Below are 11233 nucleotides of genomic sequence, written 5' to 3'. Positions count from 1 at the left end.
AGATTGCACAATCTGAGCTTGACAGCAGGTTTGTAGAAAAGGCAGAAGAGGAAATTCCAGGCTCAAGCCCCACCTTCTCCATGCTATAAATTTGGACAGAGGCTTCTGGAGTGAGAACCAAAGCGGAGGAGCTTCAAGCAGCCTTGGATCGAGAACCACAGGTAAGGATGCCTCCATAGATTCCCCTCCCACCTGGTTCCTGGTCACAGGCATCCTCCTCTCTTGGTGGCTCTGCTGAGATGATGGATGGGGAGACTTCCTTTGGAGAGGATACCCAAACTCACCTTTGCAGCCACATCCTGAGTCTCCTTCCCCTTCACCACCCTGCCTGGGGCAATGGCAGCAGCCCCTTCCACCCAGATTGCCAGAGCTTGCCTCCTGCCAATTGGGGTTGCCAAGAGAAGCTTCCAGGGAATGGTCATGTCTTTCAGCTACTGGCAGGTTGCAGCTCAATAGCCAACATGGCATAGTGGTTAGAGCAGAGCTTTCCAAACTGTGTGTTGGCGTGTCACGCAAACGCTCCCCGTGCTCCTCCCGGGGCTGGAAAGGGGTTCGCTTGACCTCTGGTTTGCTAGGAAAACTCAATTACTGTGCCGCGAAATGATGCATTTCTAAAAAGTGTGTCACCAATACGAAAAGTTTGGAAAGGTCTGGCTTAGTGTGACGGAATAGGAGCTAGGTTCAAATCCTTCCATGCAGCCATGAATTAAGCTTGCTGGGTGGTGAATTTGGGCCAGCCGCCACCTCTCAACCCAACCTACCTTACAAGATTGTTGTTGTGGGGATTAAATGAGGAGGGGGAATGAACCATGTACGCCATCTTGAGCTCCTTTGAGAAAAAGGTGGGGTATATAAATACAATAAATAAGGGTCTAAGGATTTGTTTTTCACTGCGTGGTGCCAATTTTCCACTTCCAGCAACAAAACACCCTGAGCTGTGGTATGTCCAAAGGCCAGCTGGCATGAGTTGCCATAGTTTGAAGAGCAAAAAGGAGGACGCTATGATGACTCTCATTTTAAATACCCCTACACCCTATGTAGGCTATAGAAGCTGTGATATATTGCTATGGGGGGGGGAGAGTAAAGCAAGTCTTCAACCACCAGTTATGCCTATGACTCAACCAGAAAGTATTAGCCAGAGACATTTCAGCAAATTAAAAAAATCCACCTGGACAGAAATTTTACCCCTGAAAAAGAGGACGTGTCCTGGAAAAAGGGGACACATGGCAACCTTATTCAGGGGAGGGCTGTGGTGAGTGGGGCTCACCCTTGCACTTTTCCCTTTCCAGACACAACCATGGCCAGAGTCCCAGATGTGTTGCTGAGAGACATCAGGTGAGCATCTTCCCCCTTTTTCCTTGCTGGGTCATAGAATCATAGAATCATAGAGTTGGAAGAGACCACAAGGGCCATCCAGTCCAACCCCCTGCCAAGCAGGAAACACCATAAAAGCATTCTTGACATATGCCTGTCAAGCCTCTGCTTAAAGACCTCCAAAGAAGGAGACTCCACCACACTCCTTGGTAGCACATTCCACTGCCGAACAGCTCTTACTGTCAGGAAGTTCTTCCTAATGTTTCATCTGCACTCCTGGTATCTGCTTATGCAGAGGCAGAAGCAGGGTTTTCTGTGGTGTGGTATAATGGGTGGCCCCATAGGAAGTCATGGGGCACCCCTCACATAGCCCATGAACCTCATCATTGCTCCTTAGCAGGGCTCGGTCTCAGGGCTGACCCACTTGCTGCCTGGAACAGAGGACAAGATGCTCACCAACACCACGGCTTTGCACGCAAGAGCCACCAATTTGGGTGGCTGTAAAAGAGGAGTAGGGTTGTCAATGGCTACTAGCCATTGTCAGAGGCTGCGCTCTGCCTTCCCAGTTGGAGTTAGCAATGCTCCTGGATGCCAGTCGCTGGCAAACAGTGGGATTGGAGAGGGCACTTGCTTGCAAGTTTCCCATAATGAGCACCTGGTTGGCCACTGTAAGAATAGAGTGCTGGACCAGCTGGACCTTTGGCCTGATCCAGCAGACTCTTCTGATGCTCTTACACAGAAGCCAAATCGACCAGCAGCTGAATCTTGCCAGCAATGGGACCGCATCTTGCACCAACCTTGAGGGCCCCAAGGAAAACAGGGCAAAGGCAGAGCAAGCCGTTGCCTCAGGCGGAAGATGCTGGAGGGCCGAGCAGCTATGAATGCCATGCAGGTGCCAGCTTGCTGCCCTCAGGGATGGGGGAGGATGAAGCCCCATCTCTAGCATTTGAGGTTCAGCTGTAGCTCCAGGCGGTTACCAATTGATCCTTTGCCTCAAGCAACTAAATCTCTGCACCCGGCCCTGACTGAGAACCTTGGGAGGAACAGCCTCCCTTGCCTTCCAGCAGTTGCCACCTGAGACAGTTCCCACCTCCCTCTGCCAATCTTCATTTGTACATTGCTTTGAGGGTTGTTGTTTTTTAATGCTCAGGCACTGTATAAATGTTATGAAATATGTAGGCCTTGCTTGACCCACTGGGGGAGGAAGGGGGTGTGGTTCGCCCTGGGTGTGTCATCCCTGGGGGGGTGACATCACTGCCCGCCAGGACACTCGCCAATCACCGTGGTGCCCCACTGGAACGCTTGCCCCGCCCCCTGGGTCCACAGCATGTGCCCCGTTCCAGGTGCCAGAGCCTCTGGCTTGACCCTGGCGCTGCCGTCTATTTTTCTGCCCCAACCCAAAGTCCATTCTCCCATTGTGGGGCTCCTAGGTACCCTTCTGAGGAGTGCCACCCTCTTTGGCATCTCCCCACCCCAACCAGTGCTGGCCCTGCTGTAGCCTGGATGGGAAGAGTCGCCAGTTGGCCAGGGCAGTGGCGGGCATTACTGAGTCCTGTCCTTAAGGGTCTGATTGATATCTCAGAATCCAGATTCACTTCTTCACCTCCTTCCCTTCTAGTAAGGAAGAGATGGAGATGGAGTTCTCATTCAGCAACGAGGTAAGAAACCTTAAGCATTTTGGGGGGTGGGAGGGGGAAACCCCATAACACTGCTCACCCCCTTATTCGGCTCCCACTTGAGAATAGGGGTGGCTTGCAGGGCTATCGGAGTGGCTTCAATGGTACCCAGAGGGCAGGGGAGGTTTGGGGCTCAGCCCAGGAAGTCGCCCTTCCAGAAAGAGAGCTGTAGAGCCCCCAAGGTGTTTTTCACCTGGCACTTAAGCGCAGTGCCATAGTTGGGTGCAGGGCCATCGTTGGGGAGGGGACAGCCCCAGATCTTTTCCGCCAGGCCTCCTGCCCTCCCTCCCTCCCTCTACCCTCCCCTATGAAAAGCATTGTTTAGAATAGTGGTGTGCACGAGCTGCCGACGAAGATAACACAATGAAAATTTCTTTTCTTTGCTCTCTCTCTCTCTCTCTCTCTCTCTCTCTCTCTCTCTCTCTCTCTCTATATATATATATATATATATATAATTTTACACAATTTTTCCAACACAACATACCGGTAGCAAATTCTTGGCTGTCATAGCCTAGGACTTCCATCAACCCCTTCTAATGCTTTTCTGAATTCCTTTCTAATTATGCATTTAATTACTATGCTTCTTGTTTTAAATCCAATCTTACATCAGATAATCTTAATACTTCTCACAATAATTTGGATAGTCCTCCTTACAAAACTTCTTGCAATCCTACAAGCGATCTTAAGTAGTTACAGTTGTCTTTCAAACACAACATAAATTTCTTCCAGTCCTTTAGGAAAGTCCGGTCCCGCTGGTTTTGAATTTCCCCTCGATGTAGTCCATCAATTTTATTCGCCACTCTTTTCTTTTGTTGGCATTTCTTCTTGCTACCATCTTTGGGCTAATAGTATTCTTGCTGCCGTGGTCGCATATAAAGACAGGTTTTTTTAATCATTTTTATGAATTTCTGTACCTACCATACCCAATAAAAGAGCTTCTGGTTTTTTTGGAATGTATATTTCAACTTTTTTGTTGTTGTTGTTGTTTAGTAGTTTAGTCGTGTCCGACTCTTCGTGACCCCATGGACCATAGCACGCCAGGCACTCCTGTCTTCCACTGCCTCCCGCAGTTTGGTCAGACTCATGTTCGTAGCTTCGAGAACATTGTCCAACCATCTCGTCCTCTGTCGTCCCCTTCTCCTAGTGCCCTCCATCTTTCCCAACATCAGGGTCTTTTCCGAGGATTCTTCTCTTCTCATGAGGTGGCCAAAGTATTGGAGCCTCAGCTTCACGATCTGTCCTTCCAGTGAGCACTCAGGGCTGATTTCCTTCAGAATGGATAGGTTTGATCTTCTTGCAGTCCATGGGACTCTCAAGAGTCTCCTCCAGCACCATAATTCAAAAGCATCAATTCTTCGGCGATCAGCCTTCTTTATGGTCCAGCTCTCACTTCCATACATCACTACTGGGAAAACCATAGCTTTAATGATACGGACCTTTGTCGGCAAGGTGATGTCTCTGCTTTTTAAGATGCTGTCTAGGTTTGTCTCTTTTTTTTATTTCGTTATAAATCATTTCCCAGAAGTCTTTCACTTTTTTTACATTCCCACCACATGTGGTAAAACGTGCCCTCTTTTTCTTTACATTTCCAAACATATATTATTCGTTTTTATACATTTTGGCTAGTTTCACCGGTGTTATATACCATCTGTACATCATTTTCATTATATTTTCTTTTAATGCACTGCAGGCAGTAAAATTTATTCCTTCTCTCCATAACCACCCCCAATTGTCTATTCTATTGGTATATTATGCCCGATATCTTTAGCCCAATGTATCATTACTACAATGAAAATTTCTAAACTGCAACTATTAATAATTGCACCTTTATTCATAACCCAGTTGGAACTGTTTAGCTGAATTAATTCAACAGAACTGATGAACTTGATCTGGTGATACCAGCTTTCCAAAGTCTGATATTCCTTTATACCTCCAGTGCCCCCTGCTGCCTGCTTGCCTTTTAGCATCCCCGCCAATCCCACTCCCCCACACTGCTCTGAGGGAACAAATAAAAAGGGGGATCCACCTCTGTGGTGACCTGCTGCAGCTACTACTGCTGCTGTTGCAGTACTTACAAAAAGAAAAACTTGGATATTCTGCAATCTGAAGAAAGGCTAACAATAGAACAGAGGAGGGCAATGATGTCATCACGATGTCATGCAGATGCCCCTATCGGAGGAACATAGGAAGCTGCCTTTATACTGACTGACCCAGACCACTGGTCCATCTAGCTCAGTATTGTCTGCACTGACTGGCAGCAGCTCTCCAGGATCTCAGGCAGGGATCTCTTCCATTCCTCCCCAGAGGTACCAGCGGGGATTGAACCTGGGACCTTCTGCTTGCAAGGCAGATGCTCTACCACTGAGCTATCACTCTTCCCATCACAAGGCTCTAGTCCTAGGCAGGGGAGCCATAGGTCCTCTGGCAGAAAAACATATTAACAGATAGCCTAAGATGTATAGGCAGTAAAAGTACGTGTGAAGTCAGTATGTCTGTGAGGAAGCGTGAAGGAATTTGCTGATGCTCGTAGATAATAGAATCCTAGAACTGTAGAGTTTGAAGGGACCCCCCAAGCTCATCTACCCAACCCCCTGCAACGCCGGAATCTCAACTAAAGCATCCATGACAGATGACCAGGCGACCTCTGCTTGAGGGAGTCTGCTCCACTGTCGAACAGCTCTTACCGTCAGAAAGCTCTTCCTGCTCCACCTTCCATGTGGCAACCCTATACATATTTGGAGGCGGCTATCCTATCTCCTCTCAGCCATCTCCTCTCTAAGCTTAAACATATTCAACTCCCTCAACAGCTCCTCTGCAGTTCTGGCCTAGGATGTTACTTCTGCTCCTCTGATAAGGCTGTAGCTTAGTTATCTGGTTGTAACTGCTCTTTTTGTACTTAATTTCTACGTATGTGTAAAGCTAAGGCTGAGGAATGCCTCTCTATATGCTTGTGGAAAGCAAATGCCTTACGGACTCCACCTTCGTGTGTTCCCCAGCGGCTGCTATAATTCCGGCCGAGCAAAGCTGTCTCAAACGTCACAGCTGGGTCTGGTTAGAATTACAGAGTTGGAAGGGGCACTGCAGTGGTCATCTAGCCCAACCCCCTGCAATGCAGGGATTACGAGGGGGGAAAGCATTCCTGTTAGATGGCCATCCAACCTCTGTTCAAAAACCTCCAATGAAGGAGGGTCCACACCACCTTCCACTGCTGAACCGCTCTTGCCACCAGAAAGTTATTCTGAATGTTTAGCTGGAATCTCATTTCTTGTAACTGAGAGACAGTGTGGTACAGTGGTTAGGGTGTTTGACCCGGAAGAGGGGGGTTCAAATCCCCACTTGGGCCCGTCACCGCCTCTCAGCCTACGTCACAGAGTTGTTGCAGAGATTAAATAAGGAAAAAAGAGAAGCATGCGGACCACCTTAAGCAAGGCAGGATATAAATGCAGTAAACAACAACAGCATTAGTCAGTTGAAGAAAATCCACTCCAATAAAAGGGCCTGAGCCTGAGCCCGAGCCTTCTTATCAGCAGCAGACAACAGACCTCCCTTGCCACTTCCTTCCCTTGGATGGGTGCAATGGGAGCAATGGGAGGACGCAAAAGCAGGGTGTATTGGGGGGGGGGAAGCAGCAGGAGGTCTCATCAGAATGTGCCAGAGCCCGTGAGGGAGGGGCTGCTCCCCTGAGCTCTTTTATAAGGGGACACCTTGCGCTGTTTGTTCCGGGGGCCCTTTCTGACTATTCCGGCTGATTTCCCCCCTATAGATCTCCTTCTATGAGTCTGTCCAGCATGCAGATATCCTTTCCGTTCTAGAAGATGCCACAACCAAGCGCAGCATGCAGCCGCCGAGACGGAGAAGGCCCAGCCGCAGCAGGCTGTTCACAGATGCCGACCTGAGCGAGATGCTGAGCAGCAACTTGGTGGAAGGTACTGAGCACCCTCTATTCAGCCAGTTCCAGTTTGAGTGGGGAGGAGGTCCAAAGGATGGCAGTGCTCTAAAAGGGGATTGGACGTCCCCATGGAGGGGGAGGAAGCTATTGACAGCTACTAGCCACGGCCAGACTCTGGCTCCACAGTTGGAGGCAGTAGTGCTCCTGAACGTCAGTTGCTGGAAGCCACAGGAGGGGAGAGGACCCTTGTGGTCAAATCCTGCTTGCTGGTTTCCTACAGGGATTTGGGTGGCCGCTGTGAGAACAGGAAGCTGGACTTAGACCAGGCATCCCCAAACTCGGCCCTCCAGATGTTTTGGGACTACAACTCCCATCATCACTAAACAGGACCAGTGGTCAGGGATGATGGAAATTGTAGTCCCAAAACATCTGGAGGGCTGAGTTTGGGGGTGCCTGACTTAAGACGGTCCATTGGGCCGATCCAGCAGGCTCTGCTTATGTTCTTATGCAAGTTCCCACACGGCTATGAGGTTCACCAGGTGACATTCGCCCCACCTAACCTACCTCACAGGGAAACATGAGCTGGCAGAGAACCATGTGTAGCAACCAGAGGTCTTTAGAGGATAAAGATGTGATAAAACTGGGAGAATATCGCTTCCACCAGAAGGAGCGTCGAGAGGAATGTTCTGGAAGGGTTGTGGAAGAGTTTCCAAGTCTTGCTGGCCCCTCTCTTGTGCTCTGTCCAGGTCCATCCTCCTTTGCTGAAGCCAGCCTTGTGTCCTCAGGGCTTCCGTCCGCTTACACCTATGTCAAGGTGCAAAGGTGGAACATCCAAGACCTTGACAACAAGTGCTTTTTCCTGGACGGAACCCCAGGGCAGCCCGAGCTCCTTGCCTTGCACTTACAAGCCAACGAGAAGCCAGGTAAGGAATCATGTAAGTGTAGAGCTGGAAGGGACCCCGGGGCATCTAGTCCAACCCCCTGCAAAGCTAAATAATCCCTGACTGATGGCCATCCAACCTCTGCTTTAAAATCTCCAATGAAGGAGAATCTGCCTCCTTCCAAGGGAGTCCAGTTGCACTGTGCAATGGCTCTTACTGTCAGAAAGTTCTTCCTAACATTTACTCAGAATCTCCTCTCTTGCCATTTGAATCCATTGGTCTGGGTCCTACCCTCTGGAGCAGCAGAAGACAAGCTGGCTCTATCTTCTGAAGGGACAGCCCTTCAGATATTTGAAAGTGCCAGCATGCCACCTCTCCATCTTCCCTCATACACCAGCCTCCCTCCTTTCTCCTGCCAAGCACCACTGTAGGGTGAGTTATAGATGCTCCAAGGCATCTGGAGGGCGCCAAGGTAGGGCAGGCTGGCCAACGTCCATGCTGGATCTGTCTCCTCCTCCAATGGTCTCCAATGGTTTGTTCAACGAAACATTTGTTGTTGTTTAGTCGTTTAGTCGTGTCCGACTCTTTGTGACCCCATGGACCATAGCACCCCATGAAACATAAGGAAACAGTAAGAGGGTCTTCTTTGTGCTGGCTCCCAGTTTGTGGCATGCCCAGCCTCCTCATGGCATATATTTCAATGTCAGGGCAAGGTACATCTTTTTGCCCAGGTCTTTGCAGGCAGAGGGCGAGATCAGAACATTCCTGGCATCTAATGCTTATGTATTAGGTCAGGGGTCAGCAAACTTTTTCAGCAGGGGGCTTCGGACCTTGTGGAAATGAACGAATTCCTATGCCCCACCAATAACCCAGAGATGCATTTTAAATGAAAGGACACATTCTACTCATGTAAAAACATGCTGATTCCAAGACCGTCCGCGGGCTGGATTTAGAAGGCGATTGGGCCGCATCCGGCCCCCGGGCCTTAGTTTGCCTACACATGCATTTGTTGTTTAGTCGTGTCCAACTCTTCGTGACCCCATGCACGCCAGGCACTCCTGTCTTCCACTGCCTCCCGCAGTTTGGTCAAACTCATGTTGGTAGCTTCGAGAACACTAGTGTCCAACCATCTTGTCCTCTGTCGTCCCCTTCTCCTAGTGCCCTCAATCTTTCCCAACATCAGGGTCTTTTCCAGGGAGTCATCTCTTCTCATGAGGTGGCCAAAGTATTGGAGCCTCAGCTTCACGATCTGTCCTTCCAGTGAGCACTCAGGGCTGATTTCCTTCAGAATGGATAGGTTTGATCTTCTTGCAGTCCATGGGACTCTCAAGAGTCCCACGCATGCATTAGGTGGTTCAAATGTACCGAGTTGCATGGCATGGGATTTATAAATGTTTATAAATAAATAAAAAGAGGGGAAATCTAGCGCCAAGGAGGACCTCCTGCTTGAGCTGTGAAAGTCTGCTGTACTGGGTCACATGAACAAGTGTCCCAAGAGAGCAATACAGCCTGCTTGTCATTTTAAGGGGTGCATTTTAAGTCACCAGACGTTTCAGCAGGGAATCGGTGAGAACATCAGCTAGGTGCAGAGTCAGGAGACCAGAAACCCACCCTGTGCCTGATCTATGAGTCTGTGTACTGGAAATGCACACGCTTGGAGAGACATAGCCAAAGCTCAAGGCCCTCCCTCTGCAAGGGTTCTGGCCTCATCAGAACTGAGGCAGGATTTGCCCTTTGGTTTCTTCCTAGTGGAACTGGACCTGCGTTTCTATCGCTCACCGCTGGGCAGCGATGCCAATTCTGGGCAGCTGGTCGCTCTGGACATTGTAGACAGCAAGCTGTACTTGACGTGCATCAAGGAGGGAGACGGGTGCCACTTGCAGCTGGAGGTGAGTATCCCAGAGGGAAGGAGGAAAGAAGGGGTCCACCCTTCAGGAGAGGGGCGGTCTCCCCCAGCCTGCTGCCCCAAAGGGCCCTCCGGCACGGGCGTACCCAGGATCAAAACTAGGGGGGGGGCAAGCCATGGTCGTTCAGGGGCGGGACCAAGGCATGGGAGGATAGGGGCCACAAAGTGGGAATGTGGGCGGGGCTACAGGACCAGCGGGCCCGATGACTCTGCGGCGACGGCTGCAGCCGCTAAATGAACCCCCTAAACTCTCACACGAAATTCCCCTGCTCTGAAGCAGGGCCGTCTCTAGGCCCGGGTCCGGTGGCGCGGGGCGCCAGGGTGCCAGGCCACCAGGGGCGCCGGAGTGCCCGCTGAGAGGCGCGGTGGAGGCCGCCCCAGGCGCGCCTCTCAGCTGTTCAGGGGGGTGCGGAGGGGGGAAGGGGGCGATTCCCAGCCCGCGGCGCCGACGATCGCAGTGCAGCCTACCGGGAGGCAGAGCGTGGCAACGGCTGCAACCAATGCAGGGAGCCGCGTCTCCTTTGCTTGCCAGCCCAGCAGAACTCTTAGGCAGGAGAGGTTGCCGCCCGGCAGGGCTTTCCATTGGGAGGTGCGAAGGCTTTAGTGGGCGGGAATTGGTGCAAATGTAGGCAGGGCGGGCTGAGAGGAGGAGCCGCCACCGAGGAACCACGGCACCAGCAGCGTTTCCTCCCCCCTCCCCTCCCGTGTGAACAAGCGGGGCGCCTGCGCAGGGTATTTGCTTCCCTAGTCGGGCCCGCGGTTTGGCCTTCTAAGGGGGGCAGCTGCACCCCGCTGCCCCATGCTGGGTACACCCATGCCCTCCGGTGCTGGTTGCCAACTCCGCCTCTATTGGAGTCACAGCAGCACCAAGTGAGAGCTGGCCCCATCGCCCTGGCAAGGTGGGTGGTAGAGGCCCCTGCAAGATAGCCGGTGCTCAGCTGGGAGCAGTAGGGCTTCAGCACCCCCCCCCCACAAAATGCATGGGGCTCCTCAGACAGCTCTGTGTGGCCCCCAAGACTCTGGCTGTGTGTGCTGGGGAGTGTGACAGCCCCCTGACCGCTCTCCCCTTCCTCTAGGAAGCAGAGAAGCCCCTGAGGGAAATCTCCAGAGACAACCAGAAGTTCCTCTTTTATTACAAGCCCACCAGCGAGAGCCAAGCGAGCACCACCTTCACTTTCCAGTCCCTGGTCTGTCCCGGGTGGTACGTGGCCACCCCAAAGCATAGCGGCCACGTACAGATGCACAACGTCACCGGAGAACGTTTCTACACGGACTTTCATTTATTTTTTTAGCAATTCATGTTTTCAGCCACAGTGATATGTTGGCTGGTTGTATTTTTAGGCTGCCTGAATTTCTCAGGGGCCATGTATGTACCACATGCAGAAATCCCAGTTCCTGTGCTTGTATTTTATACTATTTATTTATTTATTTGTCTATTTATTTGTCTATTTATTTATTTATTTCATAAAATTTATACACCCCTTGATTGTAAAAAAAAAACCTCTCAGAGCAGTTTTTGTAAACAAGTTTTTTATCATGTATATACTGTTTTTATGGAAATGTTGCA

General features: G+C 50.8%; 1 protein-coding gene across 1 annotated transcript; it reads left to right on the top strand.

Moving 5' to 3' along the window:
- The first annotated feature begins 1297 nt into the window (after positions 1-1297).
- On the top strand, positions 1298-11046 carry LOC118086854 (interleukin-1 receptor antagonist protein). Its single transcript, XM_035118852.2, has 6 exons — positions 1298-1335; positions 2933-2972; positions 6754-6916; positions 7626-7802; positions 9510-9649; positions 10743-11046. Exons 1-6 carry the CDS (start codon positions 1298-1300, stop codon positions 10956-10958), a joined length of 774 nt encoding a protein of 257 aa, XP_034974743.1. The 3' UTR covers positions 10959-11046.
- The last annotated feature ends 187 nt before the right edge of the window (positions 11047-11233 follow it).

The sequence above is a fragment of the Zootoca vivipara genome, chromosome 6 (genome assembly GCF_963506605.1).
Source record: "Zootoca vivipara chromosome 6, rZooViv1.1, whole genome shotgun sequence".
Lineage (NCBI taxonomy): Eukaryota > Metazoa > Chordata > Lepidosauria > Squamata > Lacertidae > Zootoca > Zootoca vivipara.
Note: the sequence above shows the minus strand (reverse complement) of the source record. Positions and strands in the feature narration are given on the sequence as shown.